Here is a 25,481-nt window from a genome sequence, read left to right as displayed (position 1 = left end):
GAGATTCAAGTAATGTAGGAGGAAGGAGATGTTTGCCTCCATTTTTCTCCATGCTTGGTAGAATTTGACATTATCCCTAATAATCAGAATGTGATGCCTAAAGACCTTAGCTTGACCTAAGCTACCAGGAGGATGACTCATGTATATTTTCGGTAGCGAAATCCTTTGATTGACAATACTTAACATTGCATGTTCTAGCCCTTCCAACAGGGTTAAGTCAAAGATTTCATGACACAAATTAATGATCAAACCATGCTCTATATTTTCCCTAGCTAGACACACTATGAATGGCCTAATGACAGAGTTGTTTGTCCTCCAAGTTAGTCATAATTTAAGATATGCTCACCTAAAACTCTACTGACCACTACCCTTGAAAGATCATCCATGGAATTCAGAATTCTATTCCATCTTCAGGTTTGACATTGCCCCTAAAAGCCATCATCCTAGCTTCTAAGGCATGAAAAACCACTACAATTCATTTTTGTTCTAAACCCTATACTATCAATAGGAGCCAAACAAATGACAAATGCCAAACATGGAAAGTGACACAACTTAAATAGGAGCGAGAGGTGTCAAAAGTTCTAGAGGACTCAATTATTCATGATTCTTTATGATGAATAAATTCATCATTTACTGATGTTCCCAGAAAACTAGCTAATTTCTTAATTTCTATAATGTTTTCCTTTAAGTTATGGAAGTATTATTATTTTTAAAAATTTTAAATTTTAAATTTTGGAAAAGCTTTTTTTTTAAATTTATTTTTTATTTTTAAATTTTAAATTTTTAAGTGTCTTGATTAATAATTAATAATTCTTCTCCATTGGCCCCTTTATTTGCTAAATGGTCAGCTTTTTGATTTCCTTCTTTGGATATGTGTTGAATTTTGGTTTCCTCACATAGATAAAAAAAATCTTTAAAAGTTCTTCTAATTTTAAATCTAATACCCAATTAGGGGTGTTTCTTTGCCTTAAAGCATTAAGAACTATCTGAGAGTCTCATTCAATAATGAGTCTTTTGATTCCTAAATCTAAGCATAGTCTAAATAATTCTTGGAGAGCTTCAAGTTTAGCTAAATTATTTGTCATGTTACCCATATATTTAGCTCTTGATAATCCATCTCCATGAGTCCTTGTTTATTATATATCCTATTTCTGATATCCCAGGGTTGCCTCTTGAAGCCCTGTCAAAGTTTAGTTTTGACTAACCTAGGGGGGGAGGGGGGGTCCCATTTACATTTGTCCCTTTCCTCTTGGTGGATTGATTAGTTTATTCCAATTTCTTTTCATCGTACCATCCCAATCTGAAAATGCTACTTCTTCTTTCGAGGTCTTCATTAGATGCGTATTCATCACTTCTACCATACATGCTTCTATTTTATTAAGTAGGATAGAACTTGTTAATTCTTTTTCATAGAATATCCTTCCATTTCTTTCTTTCCAGATTTCCCACAAAAGGATCGAAGGAAAAATGTTCCAAAGTTTATTATAGATGTGATGAAAATTGTTGAAAGGCCAACTTTTTAGATTGCTCTCAAGGCTATATGGTAATGGTGATGACCAATCAAGCTTTAGTTTTAACCATTCCCAACAATCTTGTGAGAAATAATAAGTGTTCAATAGATTCGCTTTCTTTCTTACATAAAACGCATCTTGATGGCCCTTCAATTCCTATTTTCCTAAGCTTGTCTGTTGTTAGTATCCTCTTTTAGAGTACAACCTAGAGGAAGACCCTTGCTTTAGGGAGGCAAGTAGAATCGAGTAAGTGCACCAAGATGGTTTACACAAAAGTGGACCCCCCCACCCACAAAAAAAAAGTGAAATTTTCAATAACTCGATCAGGTTTTTAAAAACCTGACTGGGTTATATGAAATTTAAAAAAGAGGATAGGCTTGGTTACCAAGCCTAGCAAAAATGAATTAAAAAAAAAACCCAATCGGGTTATTCAAAACCTTATTGGGTTTTGAAAAAATAAAAATAGGCTCCACTTTGGAAGCCATAACTTTCACATCTAGACTTCGATTGACTCTGTCGAAATGTCTTAGAAAGATATTGAAGAGATCTACAATATTATACAACTAAAATAATAGTAGGAAATAAATACTTTCTTTTCCATCCATTATAATCAATCAAGGTCTAAAATAAGTAGTCATTATTTTCCAAACATGGGGCGAATAGGTAGGTATGAGTATTATGATAGTTTTTATCTTTCTATCATCTCTCTCACTCCCTCTATCCCTTTCTCACACAAAAAATCACTCACTCATTCACTCAATAACTCCTAATCTCTTTCTTACTAACTCTTAGCTTCTCTCATTCTCACACCAACTCTTAACCTCTCTCTCTCTCTCTCTCTCTCTCACACACACACACACACACACACACAATCCTATCCCCCTTCCCCCCCTCTGTCACACACACACACACACACACACACACACACACATATATTCCCTTGTCTCTCTTGCTCTCTCTATCCTATACACCCACCTCTCTCTCTCTCTATCTTATTTCCCCCTCCCTATCTATCCATATTTCTCACTCTCCTATCCCCCTATTTCCCACTCTCACTCTCACCCTCTCTTATCCTACCCCCCCCCCCCTCTCTCTCTCTCTCTCTCTCTCTCTCTCTCTCTCTCTCTCTCTCTCTCTCTCTCTCTCTCTCTCTCTCTCTCTCTCCCTCCCTCCCTCCCTCCCCTAACCCATTCTCTCCATATTTCTCACTCTCTTTGTCCATGTGCAATCCCCTCTCACTCTCTCCATCTTATCTCGCTATCTCTTGCTCTGTCTCTATCTCTCTCTATCTCTCTCTCACTATCTCTCTCTATCTCTCTCTCACTATCTCGTATCCTATCCCCTCTCTTTCTTCTTATCCCCTACTCTTTCTCTCTCCCTCTCCCTATCCCTCTGTCTGATCCCTAATCCCTAACCCACCTTATCTCTCCCTGACCTCTAGTCCTTGAAATGGGAACTTCATGTAGCGAGAGAGAGAGAGAGAGAGAGAGAGAGAGAGAGAGAGAAGGGGATAGGAAGAGGGATAGAGGATAGGATAAAAGAGAGTGAGATAAAGATGGAGAGAGTGAGAGAGAGATGAAGTGATGGATAGAGAGGGACACAGGAGAGAGAGAGAGAGAGAGAGAGAGAGAGAGAGATGAAGTGATGGATAGAGAGGGACACAGGAGAGAGAGAGAGAGAGAGAGAGAGAGAGAGAGAGAGAGAGAGAGAGAGAGAGAGAGAGAGAGAGAGAGAGAGAGAGAGAGAGAGAGAGTTTAGGGATTAGTGAGAGAGAAGGGGCTTAGGCATTACTTGGTACTCAAGATAATGCGTAAGGGTAACAAGTTAGACAGAGGGAGAGAGAGGTTATTAGTTAGTTAAAGAATGTGAGAGGTTAGGAAAAGTAATAGATATATCTTAGGATTTATTTAGCTAGTGAGTAATTGTGTGTATGTGTTTTTGAGAGAGAGAGAGAGAGAGAGAGAGAATTAACACTATGTTAGCATTCATGTTTGCCTATTGATTATGCATTTGGAAAACAATGACTACCTATTTTAGATTATTCTTAATTCAAATTGATGGAAAATAAAATTTTGATGATATAGGATTGATTTGTCTACATCATGTTGTAGATCTCTTCCATTTCTTTCTAATGCATTTTGAACGGAGTCAATCGGACTCCATATGTGAAAGTTATGGCCTTTGGAGTAAAGCCTACTTTTAGTTCTTCAAAACCCGATTGGGTTTTGAATGCAATTTTTCACTTCATAACCTAATCGATTTATTTGAATCCTAGAAACTCGATCGGGTTATGGCTTGGTGCTAGTATAGGGAAACAATCCAAAGGCTTGGGAGACTATTTTCCCTCCAATTTTTTTCCTTTAGACATTTTTCATCTTCTAAGATGAATTCTCGTCTTTGCCTTCATCAGGTTTTTTAATGGTGAAGTGGGTATCTCTAAAATCACCACCATAATCTTACACATATTCTTAGCTTTCTAACCATATAACTTTATTTTTTGGACAACATTAAAATTATAAACTTTAATTACTTTTACAAATGCCTTGACATTCCTCATAGATGTATGTCTACCATTTTTAAAATATTTTTTCATACACTTAACCAAATTCAAAATAAATTATATATTATTGTTCTACACTTGATTATATACACTTTTACAAAAAAAATTCATTTTCGATTATTTTGATGCAAGTTATGCTCATCACATGAATAAGTACCAAAATTTTAGGATGTAGTTAGTTCAATATTTCATAATAAAAAAATACTCATCATAAAATTAGAAAAAAATACACAACTTCTAGATATGACTCTTAACTATCATCCTACCAAAGGGATATGCAAGATACTAAATATAACTCGATCTTTTGTGCTGCACACGAAAATAACTATGTTATGTTTTCTAAAAAAATCAGGGACTGTTTTTCATGTGCACAAGGTTTGACCCACTTAATCTTATCCATTTTGTAAAAACTCTAGTAGTTTAGAAAGTAGATTCAAAGTACTATAATTTATATGTTTTATACATCTCGTTATTTTTAGTGAATGACCCTCAAATATCTCGTCCAAGTTCAGGTTTACCTGATTTTAGGAAAAAGGTGTCCACTTATACCCCCCTTTTTGTACGCCATCTTGGCGCACTCACCCAGTCCCAACATAATTTTAGGGCTATGTCTACCTCGTCCCATCTCTATGATACGTTTATCTCCTCTTTCTATTTGATTCACTTTCCTCTCTTTGAGAATCTTTTCAAAAGCCTCCTTTTCTATAGGGTCCAGATTTAATTTTTTTAGAGTTTTCCACTTCCATATTTCTAAACCATTTTCCTCTGTGAGATGTTTGTAATTACTCACTTTATTCCCCCATAAATGTACTAATATATTTTTGACATTCTCTGAAATGCCTAAGCTATCCAAGGGGGATGACCATCCCATAAATCTTCCTAGAACATGGCTTCTTCTCCCCTTCTTGTATCCCAAGTAATGTATTTACTTATCAGTGCTCTACATTTAGTAATGAAATTCTAGCACACAGATCCTTTGGGTAAATGTTGCATCCTAAAGAGGGAAGTAGGATCAGCTACATTTGAATATTTTATTATATAGAATCTTAGCCCATTTTTGTTATTATTCATTATAAATTCTCCAAACCAACTTGGCACCTAAAGCTTCATTCTACCAATAAAAATTTTTGATTCCTAAGCCTCGTAGTTCCTTAAGTTTGCTTATGTTTTCCCATTTTATTAACGTCATCTTCATGTTTCCTCTGTATCATTCTAGAAGAAGTTTTTGAGTTTTGCTTCTATTTTTTTGTTAGTTGTTTGGTTTAGGGGTAGGAAAGATAGTTGATATGTAGGAAGAGCTGAAAGTACAACTTTAATCTTTATTAAGTTTTTCTTGCTTTTGTTAACCACTTCCCTTTCCAACTTCCTATTTTCTTATCCATTCTTTCTAAAATGTTGTTCTAGCCTTTATTGTTACCTGAGCCTTTCTCTAGTTCTATACCAAGATATTTACATAGAAATTGTCCTTTTTTATAACCCATTAGATTACAGATCTGATCTTTTGCTTCAGATTTAGTATTGAGAAAGAAAATTTCTGATTTCTTTGAGTTCACTTTCTGACCTGATGCTTCTGTGTATAACTAAATTAGGCTTTTAAAGTTTTGAGCCTCTTCCATTATGCTTTCCCTTGGCAATATAATGTCATCTACAAATTGTTGATGGGTGATATTTGGGATATTGTCAGTTATTGTTATTCCTTTAATACTGCCTTTAGTTTGAGCTTTTTTAATATACCTCCCAAAAGCTTGTGCCATGATTATGAGCAGAAAAGGAGATAATAGATCTCCTTGCCTAATACCTCTAGAAATGTTGAAGAAACCTTTAGGGGACTTGTTGACAAGAAGTGAGATTTTAAGAAATGTGAAGAATGTTATAATTTGGGGAAATCACTCTTCATGTTAGTACCCTAATGTCAACCATGCAGTGTTGAAACTACAACTCGAAAGAAACTTGTGTGATAACTTGTTCATGGTGATGTAGGGTTGAATGGAGAATTTATTAAAAATGTACAATAGTGTGCACAAAAGCTCTCAAGTGCATTGTCTACTACCAGTACTGCATATGATCATATACGTGATTGGGTACTTAGTAAACCTAAGGGTACATGGGTTTCCATGGGAGTCTATTTAGATGGTTTTTATGATGTCCCATCTAGTGTTATCTTTTCATTGCGTGGCCAAGTACTTGCCTTATTTATGTAGGTAAGTAGGTAAAGTAATAGATATAATTTAAATTTGATTACTATGTAAGAATAATGATTTTTAATTTTTAGTTTAAAATTCTATTATAATTTTGAATTGACATATTTTAATCACTGAATAAAGAATAGTTATAATATGACTAGTATTATAGTTACTATATAATTACTTTAAAAAAATATTAATTTAAATATATATTATAATTAAAACTAAGGAATATTACTAATTTCAATCTTAATTTATTTATTTTTAATTTAATTAATAGTTTATATGTAATGGTTATGATGAAATTAAAATTTTCTTTGGTTTGTCTAATTTCACTATTTAATTGGTTAACTTTTTTCACACAATCTATTAACCAGTTCGAGAAAATAATGATCATAACAATGAAGTGAGACATAAAATTTATATTTTTATAAAAAATATACATCAACAACTCAGTAATCCACATATAAGACCTCAATACATTCTTAGGTCATTTACAAAAAGAGTCATCAATCATTTACAAAAAGAGTCATCCCATCATTTACAAAAAGAGTAATCCATAAAATGTCACAATGGTACTTAGCAAAAAGAGTAATCCATAAAATGTCACAATAATACTTAGCTTGCAGACAAGTAGTAAAAAGAAAAACAAGAGTTGTGTTACAACTAGAGTCCCGCCTTATGTAAAAACAATTCATATTTGCATAGGTTGAAAGTATACTCACTAAGTTGGACCAAGGGAAAGAATTAGATAGGAAGTATTCACATAAAGCTGACAACATAATTTAGTGCAGGTTTTTTTTTTTTTTTTTTTTTTGTCAAATTAAGATGTTAAATTTTTTTATTTTAAATGTAAACAAAAGTGTGACAATAATTATGGTTAACAAAGTTAAATGATAAACTAGGAGCTCTAGATAAATAAGAAATAAAATAAAACCATTGAAGTACAAATAGAATTGTAATGTTAGGGCGAACCATGAAGAGATGCTAAATATTATCACATTTACAATGAAATAAATTATTCAAGGTGGACCATGTTGTCTAAAATTTAAGATATTGGTTGTATTATTTTTAACATTGAAGTTGGTGAGAGCACTAGTGGATCAAGATGGAGAAGATGATAGATAATTGGTGAATTATACAAAATATTTCCATTTTTTCCCTAAACAATCAAGGCCTTTTCAGATGTGTTGAGGTTTCCAATGATTGCTATCTTAAACCAATTGCATGTCGATTGTTAACATAAATATTTATATTGTACAAATGATTGTAATATGCTTGATAATAGGGGTTTTCCAGGGGTTGAGTATATGTATATTTATAATAGATACTAAAGTCACACTATACTCCAATAAATACTAGGTGTTTAGGAAAGATGCTTGAGATATTAGATTAATGAATAAAAGAATAATAGAAATTGTGCAGATTAGAACATACCTAAAAGGAATAGTTGTACATCGAGCCATTGAATTTCATGACATTGAATTTCTTTCGTTGTTTTCTCTATAAAATCTATATTCATAGATAAAAAGAGCCACTAAAATGTGTTGAAGATCTAGTTCACTAAGGAGGCCCCACAAGAAGGAATACTTTTGTTTAAAAACAATTCTGGGTTTTCCAAATTGTTCACCATTTCCATTATTGCATTAGTGGACACAACTTCTATTTGCTCAACCAAGGCGAGAACTAAAGTGATAGAAAAATACTAAAAACTCATAACCAATATTTGTATTGGAAGGAGATCTAAGGATCATACCGATAGAAAGTAGTATAAAAATTAACATGTAATAGGGTGCAATTTATGTATACAAAAGATGTTTTGTTTAATTTATAAATGAATTTAATGAATGCACTCATTATTCAACACATGGAAGTAGCCTTGGAGGCATATGTTGCCAAGTGTTCACAATTTAATTTATTCTAATTCTCAACTTAGAATTAGAGGCAACAAAAAGAGAAACAAATAATGAAAACAAGATGATTTAGTTTATCTTGCAAACCTTGACATACACTTTACAAGGCCTTCTTTTGAACGGTTCAAAGTTATTGTCACATACACAATCTTGTATGGATTGTAGCTATTGTACTATTGAGAAACATTTTCTAAACCTATAGCTCAAAAAATAAGAATCAAAACTAAAAAGTGATAGGATTTATTGAGCTTCAAGTTGTATAAAATTGATGTTAACTAGTTATCTTATTATTATTTTTATTGCTTTTTTTGACCTATGATGATGAATTTTTAAATTTTATTTATTTTTCTTTCACGTGCATGTATAAACATAATTACTTTAATTTATATTAAAATCAAAACATAACTTTTTAGAAAAATTGTTATCACACCAAGCCCTAAGCACTATCAATGTCAAAATAAAATCATTATAAAAATCAAGTTACAGACTAATTTGTATTGATAAAAATGTAATATTAATTTTGATTTTGCTAATAGTAAAATAGATATTTTAATATTCTAAAAATAAAAAATAAAAGACTTAAAGTTTAGAAATTAATATTTGACTAAACATAGCTTTCGAAAAAATACTTGATGCAAAAGTATTAATCTCATATAAATAGGTCTAAGCGATAATCACTTATTTAAAAAATAAACTTAAATTACTCTTGAAAAATATATTTATTATTTACTCTTTCAAACAATAGAATATCTATGCTGCGACACATGTTTTCAACTGAAATCATACTTCCAATATAGTCTTCTCATTGGATATTTTGTTTGCTCAATTTCATTGGCTAGAAAGAAAAATAGAAAATTTTAAATGAAAAAAAAAAAAAACTATAGACAAAAATGGCAAAGACCAATCATAAAAAGCAAACATTCAAAAGAGAAAAGAAATTTTTTTTTGATATGTCACAGACTTTAGAAACATTAGAAATTTTATTTAATATTTGTGCTCATTAGAGATTTTATTTAATATTTGTTCTCGTAGTACAGCTATCAAGACAAACATACTAGAGTAGGTAAAATGTAAGTCTTGTTTGAGCACATTAAGAAAAACTAGGAAATCCACATTTTCCTACAATGTTTTAAAACACTAGACGGACATATTATCTAGGCTCCACATTTTCCTGCAATGTTTTAAAACACTAAAAGACGGGCATATTATCTAGGGTACACATTTTCCTTTACGCGTCATGGGGTAGGTAATTGCTTATAGCAGGCAAAAACCTCAAAAAGCCTTCTTCGTGGAGGGACGTATAAACTTACAAAACGTCTATTCGAGCATCTATCCGGGAAGGACCGCTATTGAAATTGGGCCAAGAGGCGTCGGCGCATTATAAATATATCTTTGCAAAGCGCAAAATATGAAACGCAGTGAGTGCAGAATGCCTTCACTAGGAGAACCTGGGTTTGAAGAAAAAGATATAGTCTTGATCTCAGTTTATGTTCTCATTCCCACGAACTTCGCCTTGCTGGCCTTTATTGGAGACACACCTCCGCCCGTTGCTCTGCTATCCGCGCTCAGTTCTTTCATCGTAGTATTTCTGTTCATGTCCTGGTTGCTCAACATGCCTCTTACTTTTGCAGTCGTCAAAATACTAGGCGGCCTCGCGCTTCTGCTGTCCGGTTGCAGCTACATGGTTATAATGGCTGCTAAGTTATGGCCCATCTCTAGAGTTGCTGTATTTCTCCTCTTCCTATTCGCTGCCATCGGATTTGGCGTCATCCTCACGTTTCTGAGCCGCAATCTCAGAACGGAAACTTCTCCTGACGCAGATGTCTCACAAGAAGGTGCCATTAAATTTGCTTTTGGTGCCTTTTACCAATTTGTATTTTTCTAATGCTTGAACTTGAATTTGATGCTAGTCTTCCGTCTATTTGCTTTGCAGATGCCGTCTGACGATCGCAAGCCCGAACGGCGGGCCAAAATTCAGTAAAACTATTGTTCCTGTTCGGTGTAAATTTGCTTTTTTATTGTCACTCTTAGAGATGCTTCTCATTGCTACTAGTAAATATGCAAATGCGCGTGCCATTTGCCCTAAAATTTGTAAATCATGGCGGCGGGTGTAAGCTTGTTCATTTTGAATTTGTTGGGTAAATGATGAGAAAGTTTATTGTATGTTAAAAAAATGGTTTCTCTGTTCTCCAGATCTTATGTAATAGTTATATAGAGATTGATTCCTGTAATTCTAATTCTAACAAGTAATATCAGAGTTTGATCTAGATTCGAATCTTTTTAAATAAAAAGAAATTAAGAAGTTGTTAGATTAAGCTTTAACATTTCTCTTTAAAATGTTGATAACAAATCAATCTCCTTCTTTATCCTTCTTTATCTTTAAATTAGACTTACACATGATCTGATGATGTGAAAATTTGTTGAAGTTGAAATATATATTTCTTATTAGATACCTCATTTTTCTCAAATGAAATCCTATCTTTTTACATTTAAAAAGTTCCATTATGATTTCTTATTAGATACCTCATTTTTTTCAAATGGAATCCTATCTTTTTACATTTGAAAAGTTCCTGGTACTGTTCTTATCATAAAAAATATTTCGTACTACAGTCCAATCTGTATTAAGCTAAGAATATCGATTTTTTAAATTACAATTTCTTTCATAACGGTCTTACTGAAAAACACATTTATTTATGCAAAATCCTGAAGTGGGATTCAATTTTTCGTTTTACTGTGAGGTGGATTATAATCTAAGCATATAAGGATTCAATTTTTTCCGCGAGCTTCAGTGTGAGGTGGATTTAAACTGGTACCCTAGAGTCTCGCAGGTTAAATTTTGACGGACAGATCTGCCTATTCAAGCGTTTTCTGAGGGTCGTGTGGGGTTTATAATGCCCTAGGGCAAAAATGACCAAATAGTGTCATACTGCATCAAAATGGCCATTGTCCAAACAACACCTAAGCTGACCTGTAATTATTTTAATAATTACATTAAATTGGTCAGGCAATTGCTCGAATTTGATGGTCGTATTGACTAATTTTGCACTTTTTTAACGTAAAACGAGTTAAAATAAGCATATGACAAGTAGGGGCAGCCGTCAAATTCCAAGCCAATCACAATAAGTTTGGCTGTTTCTTAGACCTTGACAATTCAGGGGCCCACTATATGACCGGGTACCTGTCACGGAAACGCGGATTTATTCCTTCTCAAGTTCTCGGGGAATGCAGCCACTTCAAGAATTCTGCTCTTTCTCCGACTGTTTCTTTTTGGGGCGAATTCATTACTTTTTTGGCGACGATTGACGAATGTATTTCGAGAGGGCATTCAGGTATGCAAGGTTTTTCTGATTTATTCCCGGATCTGTATTATTTTTTGACAATTTGTCGGTCCTTTTTTTGACAATATGTTTTATGGGGTGGTCCGCGATGGACGGCGGCGACAGGGCGTTGAACAGAGAGGCGACAGGTTGGATCTGGAGACTCTGTCATAGATGATGCTCGACACCAGAGACCGCAAACAACGTGAGTGATCCTTCTCAAATTCCCCTGCCAACAGGATACTTTCTCTCATTTGGAAACCCTAAAATAGAATACCGGAGATTTCATATCGTATTTGTCAATTGAAACCCTTATCTACAGATAACGTTGTTTTCTGTCTTTTAAGCCTTGGTTGGTAAGGAGATAGTGGATCTGTGTTTGGATCTACAGGAATTTCGTGTATTGCACGCACCAAGAGGCGGAAAAGAGGTCAGGGCTTGGATTTTTTTTCCTCCTGGAGAGGCTCTCTCTGAAAAGAAAAGATAAGCCCGAGTTAGATTTCTCGGTTAACCGTCTCATCAGGTCTTCAAATAGTGGTGGAACCCTCTGATGGTGAAAACTAATTGTGAATTTTATTAAGATTTTTTTTAGGTAATGAGTTGAAGCCTAGATTATTTATTATTACTTATTGAATTTAAATAGATTCAATTTAAATCTTTCTAATTTATTGCCTACTATGTAAGAGTTTTAATACACTAGAATTTCAGAATTTACTTTGACAAACAGATCTGCTCATTCAACCATTTTATCTGAAGGTCGTGTAAGATCTTATTATGTTCTAGGACAAAAATGGCCAAACAGGGTCATACCCCTACTATAATTATTAAAAATGATTATTCATTTAATTTATTTTTTAATTAGTTAATAATTAAATTAAATAGATCAGTTTGGGTGCTGCCTGGTTGCCAATCTAGTGTCATCGTGGCCCACTATATGACTAGGTAACCCGCAACTGTCAGTGGTCCGAACAGGTGTCAGTGGTCACGAAAACATGGATTTATTCCTTTAAGTGGAATGCCGCAATTGCAAGAGTTCCGCTCATTCGGAATTCGTACTCCTTTCTTTAGCGACGATCGACGGAGTGTATTTCGAGATGGTATTCAGGTGTGTAGAGTTTTTCGGATTTATTCCTGGATCTGTACTGTTCTTTGACAATTTGTCGATGTTTCTTTTGAAATATATGTTTTGGGCCAATCAACAGTGAGACAGGTTCTTGGATCTGGAACCAACTGTCATCGATGATGTTCGACACCGGAAGCCAAAATCAACGGTGTTTATGATTCTTCTCAAATTCCGCTGCCAATAATATACTTTCTGTCATTTGGAAACCCTAAAGCAAGATGAGATTTCGTACTGTCGATTGAAACCCTTTTTAGCGAAAAAAAAGTTTGTGTTCTGTTTTTTAAAGCCTTGGTTGGTAAGTGATAGTGGATCTGTGTTTGGATCTACAGGAATTTCATGTATTTCACGCAGTAGAGGCGGAATCAGGTCAGGGCTTGGATTTTTTTCCTCGTGGACAGGCTTTCTGTGAAACGAGGAGATAAGCTTGAGTTGGGTTTCTCAGTTAACCGTCTCATCAGGTCTCCAAATATGTGGTGGAACCCTCTAATTGTCTCAATTCATTCGCATTTAGAGCAGACCAATGTTGCTGGAATAATGAGGACCCTGTATGAAATTGAACACTCCGTTAAGACAAGCATCAACAGACTTTGTTTCCCAGGTCAGTAACCCTCATTTCCGTTTTGGAATTTCTATGGTTATGTGTCGGCCTATAATTCTTCCATGTAGAGTTGTATTCCCGGGCATGAAATTAAATTGTTTGGTGTGTCATGTACACAGGCGATGGGTGCGAATGCCGACTGGGTTCAAGTGGTTTCTGGAGGCGATCCTGCTCTGTTCTGTTCTTTTTTCCCGGATCTGCTCCGTTTTTGTAAGTGATCTTTGAATGTTTCCTATTTTTTACATGATCACGGAGTTTGTCTAACTCTTTTTAATATATTGTTTCGGATCGTTGATGAAAAAAGAACATCTAGACAATCGATCCCAGAAACATTCAAAGATTATCGATCGATTTTGGAAATTTACTTTCTCTTAATCTGTTGGTGTTTTTTTGGTTCCATTTCACAATTTGTGGATATCTTTTTGACAATATGTTTTATGGGTTCGTCAGCGTTGGACGGCGGCGAGGGGATATTTTTGGTCGATATATTGTCCGGACGCCGTAAAAAGTAAGCCATCCTCAGATTACCCTGCGGCTTTCTCTCATTTGGAAACCCTAAACCGAGAATACTGGAGATTTCATATCGTACTGTCATTTGAAACCCTAAACTGCAAATAACGCTGGTTTCTATCTTTTAAGCCTTGGTTGGTACGTAGATAGTGGATCTGTGTGTATCTAAAAGAATTTCATGTATTTCACGGAGTGGGAGGCGGAACCAGGTCAGGGCTTGAATTTGGGTTCCATAGTTTACCCGTCTTATCAGGTCTCCAAATCTGTGGTGGTACCTTGTAATGAGCTCAATTCATTCGCTGAGCACACCCATGTTGCCGGAATAATGAGGTCATTCATGAAAATGAGCAGTCTGCTGAGGCAAAGCTTAACAGGCTTGTTTCTCAGGTCGTTAACTGTCTTTCCTATTTCTTGCACTTCAGAGAGGAATGTTTATGGTTATATGTAGGTTTATAAATGTTTCAATTCCCGCCATGAAAATACATTTTCTGGTGTGTCACGTACACAGGTGATGTTGTGTGCAAGGGTGCGAATGCCGAATGGTGTCCAACCATGGTTCCTGGTGGTGATCCTGCTAAAGTTGCACAGGGCTGTTTGCATGATTTCCAACTCAAGAAGTTTGATGTCTTGTATATTAAGAATGACATTCCCTAGTTAAACTTGCAATGATGGTACCTCCTACCTGTTGTAAATACTCTCCTCAAGTTTTGTTGCCATGGCTATTTTATCATTTTATATTTCCTGTTCAATTAATTTTTCAATTTGTGTAAGTTTAATCATAACAGATTTTCACAATTCATGACTCTTGATAAGATGGATAAGATTGTGTGAGAGTTTATAAGCATCGAGATTTCAGATCATAAGCAATGATCCATCATCAGGATGAGAGAGTTAAGAATATAAAGAATGATGAAGAATCATTGATGTTTATAAACTCACACACAATCTTACCCAAAAGCATGAATATAATTAAAGTTGTAAAGCTGACTCGAGAAGTTTTGGTGCTTCATCTTTGTGAGCATCACCTAGATCTAATGAATGCTAAGTGTTCTGTTTATTCTAATGAAAAATAGGTTCTTGTAAACCACTACCTACTCATAAAATATGAGTCAATGAGTTCAACTCAAGAATATAATAATATAGAACTGTTAAACTGCATTTTATATTTTTCAAAATGATTATTAGATATACTACTAAATTGGATTGCCAATACCTTGCCATTCAAGAAGCTATAATCGCATCAATCTAGATAAACACACCATATTGACTAAATTGTGTTGTGATTGAAAATCAATTTCAGACATTACATTTGTATCTTCTTTTATGTCTTAATAGAAATAATGAGACACATCCTACAGAATTATTAGCAAGTAGCTCTATAACATTAATGCATAGTTCTTTAGTGTTAGCAAATTATATTCAAAACATGCTTGGCAATTGAAGAGAACTAAAATTATGCATGTTGTGCATCAGTTAAATCCCTTGAAGTTCGAGAATTTGTGTGCAGAACTTGATTGAAGCGTGTTTGTTAACTTTGTTTTATTTAGACTTTTTGTAAGTGTAATCATCTTCAAAAGCCTTACTAGCTAATTTCTTTATTTTTGTATCCTAATACATGTCTATGCTTCTAACAGAGTTGATTAGAAAAGGTGTTGAAGAGGCTAGAGAATATTCATGGGGTAAAATATCTTAAACTAGTAGAGAACCATAGACAACTTTATGAAGTGCACTTAATTGATGAAATATTGAAATATTGAAGAATCAGGATGCTTTGACTTAAAATAAGAATAAGCTTATTATCTTGCTGCCTATTTTTGAAAATTATTTCAATCATTCTGAGCATTTTGTTGAAAACGGTTGGTTGCCCTTGAGCCAAATGTCCACCTACCCGCCTGACACATTTAACTCGGTAGGTTATTTTGAAATTTGAAAAGAGAGGGAAAGATTTTGAGACAAGTAAAAAGGAATGAAGTCTCATACATTCAAAAAAGAAGGTAATCGACATATCAGAAGAAGAGCAGAAGGAATAGCAGAGAGTTCAGAGAGCAGAAGGAATAGTAGAGGATCAGAGTTGCAGTAGCATAGAATCAATTCTCCTTGTTCTCTGTAAGTTTGTTTTTTAGCATCATGTGAAGCAGTGATTGCTTTGGGTGTTGTTGTATGCAGCCTTGTAGTGTTGCAAGTTTGTATTACAAGTAGAAGTGTAGGGTAAAGTATTTTGTTTTTGGTTGAAGCCCAATGCTTCCAGATTTGTTTTTGGTTGAATAAGTTTATGAATAGAAAGCAAGTAGGCATACTAGTTGATCTAGTTTTTTTGGCTCATTGTTTTCTCCTTTCTATTCATTATGCGTGGTGCTTAGTATTTTAGAAGTTCAGAATTGCATGTTCTTTTTTATAATATTTTGTGTTTTAGTGGTGGAATAGACCAAACAGTAAGTCTATTATTAACTTGCTCAATTCTCTTGTTGACCGAGCTCTCCTTGTGCTCACTCGGTCTCTACTCCTGTTGAGCTCACTCGGTCTCTCCCTTGTTGAGTCTACCAAGTTCACTTGGTTCCTTCGTTGATCGAGCTCACTTGGTTTCTGTGGTGATCGAGCGTTGTTGTCGAGCTCCATCTTTCTTTGGTGACTAAGTCACTCAGCATCCACTGCAATCGAGTAAACCTCCACACAACACCCCCTGCGTATCACTTGGCAACTTTAGGTTCCGAGTAACTCAACACTAGCTATTTTCCAAGCGAAAATTTAAATTTATAAAGTCAATTTTTTACACATTTGACTCCACGTGAGATTTTCAGGGCAGATTGCATATTTATTCCTATAACCAGGATACCCAGTTATTGGAGCCAGACAAGGAATGCGTACCTGTTCCTACACTTCACCTTTTAGGTGATTCAATTATTGCAAAGGGAGTATTAATATTCATGAAAAAGTTGAATAAAGTTCGGAGAAGAGATTTGAGCTTGGACATTAGTGTGGGATTGCCATTTCAGTTTGGTCCATTTAGAATTTAATTTTGTATATTTTCACATTGTATTTGTCTCTTTCAAAGTGGAAATATAGAAGTTCATTTTAATTGAGGATTGTAAATGGTGTGAGTATGTGACCAATGGTCCATTTCCAATCTATGAAAAAGTTGGAGGAAATAATTGCATTAAGGAGCATACGGGAAATCAGAATGGTCTTTTTTTAACAATTTAATTTATTTTTGAGAAAAAAAATTAAAAATATATATTAAACATAATTTATATTTTTTATTTAATGGTGTAGGTAATTTCAGTCTTGAATGTTTTGAATTTCCGTATGAAATATGCTCAATACTATTTGGATCTTCAATAAAAAAAGCGATTAGTTATTTGCTTAAATTAAATGATTCTAGTACAAAGCATAGGAGGGGAGACATGGGTGTGTCTTGATAACTTTTCATGTAACTAGATCTATTCAAAAATAGTTTTTCATTCTTTTTAGTGTTGTTAAAGAGTGACATAGGAATTGAGATTGAAGTGAAAAGCTATAATATCAATCATTCATCTCGACTCCATCCATATGATCCTTTAGCCAAGGAAAAGAAAAAATATACCCAATGCAAGAAATCTCAATTGCTCATTACTTTGAATGCATATTGACTTAATTAGTGAGTAGCTAGAAAACTTTTCATCTACCATCTAAAACCCATACCACATTTTACAAGTAACCCCAACAAGGTATTTTTTGGCTACTCAATTTCTTCCAAATAGGAAAGAGGAACTCAATGCCTAAAGTCTTATCGACTATTTGACTTTATGCATAAATTAGCTCGACATATCAAGAAAGTGAAACAAATGAACTAAATTAAATGGTAAGTTGACTTCTAAGTTGTCTATGTATCATATGAAAATATGTAGTTAGAATCCAAGAAGTCATGTTATTTGGCTACTCAACTTCTTCCAAATAGGAAAGAGGAACTTGGTGACTAAATTCCTACTTTCATGTGGATGTGGAAATATATAGTCATAATCCAAGAAGTTGTATTATTCATGGGTAGTTTAGATCTTGAAATAGGAAAAAAACAAATTGAGAAATTCTATGCTAACACTTCTTCATTGGTATGGGGAAATAATTTCTCTCCAAAAAAGTGTGATGATATATAAACCACAATGTTTCTTAAGGAGATAATGCAAAAAGTTAATAACAAGGACATAGAGAAAGTTAAGTATGGTATGCCATAATGTTATGAGTTTTGGAAGAGAGAAGGGTTTGGTGAAAGTGATCACCAATAACACATTTTCATGTGACACAATGGTAGGATGAGAACCTAGCTAACAAAGCATTTCTTTAATAAAGTAAATTTGAGTATCATATTTATGCCTTATCAAATTTGAGTTGAGTTTGAAGATTGCATATTGAGTTAATTCTTAATACCATCAAGATTCATAATATCAATAAGTAATCATAAACAAAATTATCCCTAAGCTTCTTATTTTTTATGGTTGTATTATTTTCTAAGAAATAAATTTGAAATAATGTACATAATATTTATTAATAATTTTTAAATATGTCATTGAGGAGCATGTGATGCAAGAGCATCTTGAGTTCTTGGTGATCTCGCATCAATCAAAAATATTTTTGTTCTTTAGTTCCTCTTTGTGCAGTTGTAGGATTTCTTGCAGTAATCCTTCAGTCATTTGTGTTTGTTGTGATCATAGGGACACAATTTGAATGTCATGTTCTATCTCTCTCTTAGATCACATCACATTTTGTTTTATTTTGATTGAATTATGTTGGGCTCTTCTTGAGTTACCAATGTCCATTTCAATTTCTTGTTTGGATTATGTTTTCCAATAATGTAAAGTTATTTCCCAATTGGTAATGTGTCGTCATGTATCTTGATGCTCTTAAATCATTTGTAGGCTCATCTCTTGGATCACAACAGATTTCACATCCTATGTGATAAGATTTATATAATTTAGGCCCTTCCCTATATTGTAATGTGTTTTCCTAATTCTTGAAGAATGTAATCTATTATATGATGACTTCCACGTTGTGAAGTCTTTATAAGGCTTATAATTGATCTCTCCACATAGTTAAGATGAAGTGGTTATGGAAACATGAAAGACGATTTCTATTTGTAATTAGACATGTATGCCTAGAATGTATGACTGCTTGTTGAAAACCAATTGCCAATGAATTTCTAAAAATTGAAGGTTGATCTTGCATATCTCTTAGCTTTATTTTTATATTGCTTTCTTTGTGGGACTCTTGAGATTCAAGGATTGGATTGAGCTCTTTGTGTTTCCTTTGCCCTTGGCTGCATCAAGTGTTATTAGAACACATTTTGATTTTGTTGAGGCACATTGTGGTTTTTGAGCTTGTGAAATCCTAGTTTATTTTGTTGACAAGTGGTAGCAAAAGTAATTGACCCACAATTGTAGAGAATTCGTAGAAGATGGCTCATTAAGGAAATGTTAGAGGAAGGAGAGTTGTAGATCCAATTGTGATAGATATGGGTCAGTGCAAGAAGTTGGGTCTCACTTTTGGCCAAAAGGTGGAAGTGTTTTTCCTGTTTTTGAAATTTTTTGTCAATTGATGTCAAAATTTGAGGTATTTAGAGATTGAATATTAAAAAACTCCAGAAATAAAATTTTTAGTGTTCGGAATCTAGTTTTTGAATATGTAATTTATTTGTGCACCCATATGATAGATTTTTTTTTGATATAGATCTTTAAAAACCACTTTTTCAAAATGCTTGTTTTAGGACCATACCATGCTCGTGTACAGACACCATAATTTGACACAAATAAATGAATTTTTGCAAATCCTTTTAAAGGGAGTTATCTAATACACCTAAGATTGATGACAATATTTTTTCTTAATTTTTTATTTAATAATTTTTTTATTATTAATTATTAATTGGCTATAAAGGTAAATTTTAAGACCTCTCGTGTACGGACCACATAATTTGATCAAAATCTCACTTTTTTCAAATTTTTTTTTTTTTTAAACATCAAAAGAATTGTATGTAGATTGATGACATATAAATTAATTTAAGAAAAGTTATAAAATAAAAAAGTTATTAAAGTTTTAGTGAATGTCACTTTTTAACGTTTAGGAGATAGTTTTGATTAATAAATAATGGAAAAATAAAAAATAAACTAATAACACTATAAAATTTACATTTTTGAAATCAGAACAACAAGACTTATAATGGGTTTTTGTCTCGTCAAAAAATTCAATAGGAATGACTATAAAAAAATTACGGCAATACCAAAAATTGTCAATTAAATGCCTTACAAAAACAAAAAGGAGTACAAAGGCATGGCTTGGTGGGACCAAGCCTATGCCATGCCTTTCCCCAAGGCAAAACCCCATGCAAAAGTCGGGAGCCATGCCAAATTCCCGCTCATGTCTCACGAATCGGGCACCCAATTTGTAATTCACAAATCGGGTGCCCAATTTCTTTAAACCATTATACCAACTTTTATAAAATTGAGCACCCGATTTTTTAAAAATCGGGAGCCTAATTTTTAAGAAATCGGGTACCCGTTGGGTCCCAAAAGCTGCCCCACCGACCCAATTTCAATGATTGAAATGATTGAACAACAGTTTCGACCTGCAACACCGAATTTTGTCACGCTTATTCTATTTTCTTGTCCTCTTATACAATTTTCAGGCTACTGATTCAAATTCAAAACTGGTGCAAACATGGGATCAAAACAATGAAGAAAGAAGAAAGCAAGAGTTCTAACAGATGAGGAGATTGCAGCAAATAAAGAAAATGAAGCACAATGTCAACGAGAGAGAAGACAGAGAATTAGAGACTTGAACAATGTTTCAAAGGAGAAAGACATTGAAGATACCACAATGGATGAAGAAGTCAAAGAAGAGAACCCAATACAAGAAAATTCAGGTGCACATTCTAATTATGTGTTCAATACAAGTGTGTCCCAAGCCCTCAAATTTTTTCTCGTGATGAAATTGGTGATTTTTTAGAAGCAGGTTACAATTTAAACGATTTAGATTTTCTTCATGAGAAGCAATTGTCAAACGATCATGCACAAAACACTCCAATTGAAATGCTTGCCCCAAAAGAAATGCCAAGAAAATTTGAAAATGATATTCAAATCCCAAATAACAGTGAAAATAGTAAAGTGTCTGAAAATAAAAATTGCATGAATGTAGACATAGAAACACCAATTACTGAACAAACATGTCAGGATGATAGTAAAGTGTCTGAACATAATTTTCATATTCCTAATGATGTGTTAGATAATCTTGAGGGATTTTTTTCATGGAGACAAATTAGGACACATGCTAATAGATTGTATAGGCATTTTTTTTATAATAAGAAATTTGGGTTTCAATGTCAGCTAATGTTGCAACTAATTAAAATGTCTAAAATGCGAAAAAGTAATGAGAAGGTTGGGAATGTATGCAAAACCCAAAAATAAAAATGAGTCTTTAAAACAAGTTGTATCCACTGTTGCTAGTGCCTTTGATGTTATCAGAAAGAGAAGTCGGTCTAAAGATAAGAATGCAACACGACGAGCAATAACAACAACTTTAGTTAACAAATCAACATCTGACAAAAGATTGATTACCAACATAAGTGGATATCTTAATGTGAATCGTAAGACTTTATAAAGAGCTGTAAAGAGAAGGGTTAACTTTGAATGTGATCCAGCAAATATTTTATGGACTTCTAGTGGTAGACTCCCGAGATGTGATATGAAACTTACTGGTGAAATCAAAAGTTTGATTGAAATTTTTTGGCATGATAATACAAGAGTATCACCTAATTCAAGAGATGTTCTTAAATTGAGAATTGGGTCAAAAATACATGATCCACATCCTAAACACCTTTTGAACATGACTCAAACTGAATTGTTTAAAAAATTTATAGATGGTAAGGTATTAAATATTACCATTAGTCAAAGATCTTTTGAAAAGTGTAAACCATGGTATGTAAGGATTAACAAGGAAAGAATCACATGTTGTTGTAAAACTCATATTCAATTTCGTTACCATTATGATGTATTTCAATCTATACATGGTACCATGCATAGTAAAGAAATGTTGCAAGAATGTGGTATAAAAATACCACCTCAAACTATAAAAGATTTCATAACAGGTTTGTTTTGTAAGCCACCTAATGATCAATACTTTCTTTTCAATGCATGTCTTTCTCGTACATGTGATATGTGCGGCAATATTTCTTTGTTAGATGAATGTTTGTATGAAAATGCTTTGACTACTTTTGGACAACAATTAGTTGAGGTAAAAAGATTCAAAACTATTGAATATCCATTGAAGGATGGGAAGTTTGGAAGAAGGTGTGATCTAGTTACAGATAAAGTTAGTTGTCATGCATTTATGGATGAGTTTAAGAGTGTGATCATATCAAAATATGTTAAACACTCTCAATATTTTAGATGGCTTGATGGACAATTTTGCATATGTAAGAATACATTTCCAATTGGTACTATACTTTCAGTTGTTGACTTTGCAGAGAACTACACGCTTGCACCACAAGAAGAGGTACAACCACAATATTACAATTCAGTGCAAGTAACAATTTATGTTCATATAGTTTATAGGCATGCACCTGATAGTACAAAGGAGGATCGAAAAATATTGAGAGAGTACCATTTTTATTTAAGTGATAATAAACTCCATTCATCTGAGTTTGTCCAATATTGTTTCAAGGTCTTTTATGATAATTTAAAAGAGAGACAAATTCAAATGACACAACATTGGATATGGTCATATAATTGTATAGGACAATTCAAGAATGCTAGAATGTTCTATTGGTTGAGTAGGACACATAAGCAAACTAGCATCCAACATGTGTGGAGTTTCTTTGAGGCTGGACATGGTAAAGGAGAACATGATGGTGCTGGTGCATGTGTGAAGAGAGCCCTTAGTAAAGAGCAATTAAAATTTGAGGAAAGAGCTAAATTCAAAAATGCCCATGAGATTGTCGAATGGTGTAACAAATATTTATACACAGGATCAAGTCAAAACTCTACAATCAAACATTTCTTCTACCTAGTTGAAGAAAATAATATCCCTTCAAGATATGATTGTGATACAATTAGTGGTTCAGCTAAATGGCATTCATTTAGGAGTTCAGATTCTAACACTTGGACTATATGGATTAGGGAGCTTGCTTGTTTTTGTCAATTTTGTCTTGTAGGTGAATGGAAAGAATGTGAGAATATAAAATGGGTTGAAGATTGGCAACAAAGATCATTAGCACCTACTGACACGCATTTTGAAGATGATATAGTAAATGAAGGCCAGAATGTTACTTTTGCATCAGAAGACTATGATCGTATTTCAAACCTCATAGAACCTGGTATGCACAATTTAATTAGATTTTTTTGTGATCTCATGCTTCAATTTATATAATTTTCATATGTACACAAGTGATTAAAGTGTTTCTATACTTTATCTTATCTTGTAGGACATGTTTATGATGTTATTGCACCTAGTGATAATGATGAAAAGACTGAGTATTGGCTAGCTAGTTGTGTGGAACCTAAGAAAAAAATGACATGTCATCAAGTAGACGATGATGGTTTTGAGTATCCAATCAGATCTGTTGTTGTAGCTGGCACCTGGCTATGTAGATACCTAACAAGAAGAAATGGTTTGCCAGCATTTGAAGACTACCAAACCGAAAAGAAGATTTTACACTATTCTCATTTGGTTGTGGCAACAAATATCAAATTAGAAAGATACAAAGGGAGACCCGCCAATAAGGTATTATGGACAATTTCAATGGACGAGCACGAGACAATCATAGATGCATTGCAAAAGAGAGAGGATGCAGATGGTACAGTGGGATGACTACATTTAAATCAAACACATGTAAGTTTTTTCATTATTGTATTATTTATATATATATGTAATTATATAATTTAATTACATGTATGTTTGTGTTGTCAATACCAATTTAGAGAACTTATATACCTCTTATTCAGGTCTCAATTACAATTTATGCAAATTTAAATGTTAAAGTGGATCGAACATCAACATCTTGTGCAATTTCACATATTAAGTACATACAAATTACACATATATATTTACATAGTTCAGATACCTTGAATATTAATTTATGTGTTTATTAACATGTGTGTTTTTGTTTTACATTTTTATTTTACAGGACCTCATTTGAAGAGATGCATTCAACCAATTTTATGTTTCAAATGAGTTCACTGAACTATAAATATATCATTGACATTGTCTTACATATATTGTGAAATATGTTGTACAAACTAATTCAAAAATGAGAGTTTACATCTATTTGAAAGTTAAAGGTATGTGCATTGATAAATTATTATAAATTAATTATCAATTTAAGTAATGACCTTCTATTTTGTTCTATTACTTTTACATTCAAGCATGTTTAAATTAATGTTTGTTTGAAGTTTCAAATTACTATTGATTGTAATATTAAAAACAAGTCACTTGCACATGATAATTTAAAGATCATCACTCATTGTATTCATTGTATTGATTATATCTTTCATTACCAAACAACACATTAAGATCACTTATGATGTACATTGTTAGGTACGTTATCCATACATGTGTGTCTTAAGGGGACATGGGAGTCGTAGTAAGTCATTATGTCTGTTTTACGTTATGATAGGTATTCATATGTTTACTACCACATAATAGGTCTTATTAGGTGATAATGAGTCTTACATTACCAAACAACACATTAAGATCACTTATGATACATTGTTAGGTACGTTATCAATACATTTTTTAATCGAGTAGGTCAATTTTATTTGTATGAATTATCTCAATGCATAAATTTGATGTGATATTTATCCAATAATGCTCTATAGATAGTTAAAATTATTTTTCATCTTGCATATATACTTACAAAATGTGTCATATGTTCATGAATAAAATATGTCAGAATAAAGAAAATGGTTTGAATATACTTAAAACATGGTGAAACATAGTAATATATGTACTACATACACAAGCATGATAAGAAATCATAAAAAAATAGTACATGGTCTAACATACATCATAACATGATCTATGAAGTGAAAAAATACATGGTCTAACATACAGTTTTAACTATCCTAACACAAAGTGTACATACATCATAAATAATATATATATACATCATAAAAACACAATCTATAGGTGCCAACAAGACCTAATCTATCTAATCAAATGTCCTCTTTTCTCCATGTGAAGAGGACTCAGATGGATCATCATGTGTAATATGAGTCGTCTCGTCATGTCAGACACCCTGTGAGGTAGATGTATCACCCTGTGTAACAGGAGGCACATCTCATCATGTACCTGCTTAATTGAAATGGGTCTCAAAATCTAGCTTGCAAATAAATTAAATATTCACTACATAATAAAATAAATTATACCACATGACATGGGTGTCCCTTAGTAACGGGAGGAGGCGCACTGTCAAAACTACCAAATGCAGCAGTGGTGAGGTCCTGTAATTTACAATACATACATTTTTTTAATTTGATTTTAGAGCATAATGAACTATACATTATGTACATAAATCACAATACTGACCTCAAATGACGATGTAGGTACCTCCATTTGGCTAAGTCCTGTGCTCTCAGCAACACTCGTGGTGATGTAGTCCTAAAATTATGGATACATAAACGTTTAGTCAAAATTAAATATACATAAATATAATTACAAAGTACATAATTTGTACACTACATTTTTTATACACTATAAATTAAACATGTATATATAATGTATATATCATACTTGAGTGGTAGCCAATGT

At 33.3% G+C, this 25,481-nt stretch overlaps 2 protein-coding genes and 1 long non-coding RNA gene across 8 annotated transcripts; all 3 read left to right on the top strand.

The window, feature by feature from the left end:
• Positions 1-9,473: 9,473 nt before the first annotated feature.
• LOC149549758 (uncharacterized) lies at positions 9,474-10,428 on the top strand. Its single transcript, XM_089794965.1, has 2 exons — positions 9,474-10,002; positions 10,101-10,428. Exons 1-2 carry the CDS (start codon positions 9,576-9,578, stop codon positions 10,109-10,111), a joined length of 438 nt encoding a protein of 145 aa, XP_089651091.1. The 5' UTR covers positions 9,474-9,575; the 3' UTR covers positions 10,112-10,428.
• Positions 10,429-11,318: 890 nt separating this feature from the next.
• Positions 11,319-14,464, top strand: LOC149549757 (uncharacterized). 6 transcript variants are annotated; one of them, XM_089793031.1, is made up of 9 exons: positions 11,319-11,496; positions 11,623-11,689; positions 11,876-12,007; positions 12,457-12,589; positions 12,687-12,755; positions 12,937-13,205; positions 13,325-13,415; positions 13,656-14,102; positions 14,224-14,464. In XM_089793031.1, exons 1-5 carry the CDS (start codon positions 11,334-11,336, stop codon positions 12,687-12,689), a joined length of 498 nt encoding a protein of 165 aa, XP_089649157.1. In that variant the 5' UTR covers positions 11,319-11,333; the 3' UTR covers positions 12,690-12,755; positions 12,937-13,205; positions 13,325-13,415; positions 13,656-14,102; positions 14,224-14,464. The 6 variants fall into 6 exon arrangements, with proteins under 6 accessions (XP_089649157.1, XP_089649155.1, XP_089649153.1 ...); XM_089793029.1 differs by having other exon boundaries at positions 12,445-12,589; XM_089793027.1 differs by having other exon boundaries at positions 12,445-12,589; positions 12,687-12,835.
• Positions 14,465-15,263: 799 nt separating this feature from the next.
• On the top strand, positions 15,264-16,037 carry LOC149549756 (uncharacterized). Its single transcript, XR_016354138.1, has 2 exons — positions 15,264-15,394; positions 15,629-16,037. It is a non-coding gene; the product is annotated as an uncharacterized LOC149549756 (long non-coding RNA).
• Positions 16,038-25,481: the final 9,444 nt, after the last annotated feature.

This window comes from Cupressus sempervirens, chromosome 7 (genome assembly GCF_028749045.1).
Source record: "Cupressus sempervirens isolate cs-2001-9-10 chromosome 7, ASM2874904v1, whole genome shotgun sequence".
Classification (NCBI taxonomy): Eukaryota; Viridiplantae; Streptophyta; class Pinopsida; order Cupressales; family Cupressaceae; genus Cupressus; species Cupressus sempervirens.
The sequence above is the reverse complement of the archived record's forward strand: the minus strand, read 5'-3'. Positions and strand labels throughout refer to the sequence as shown.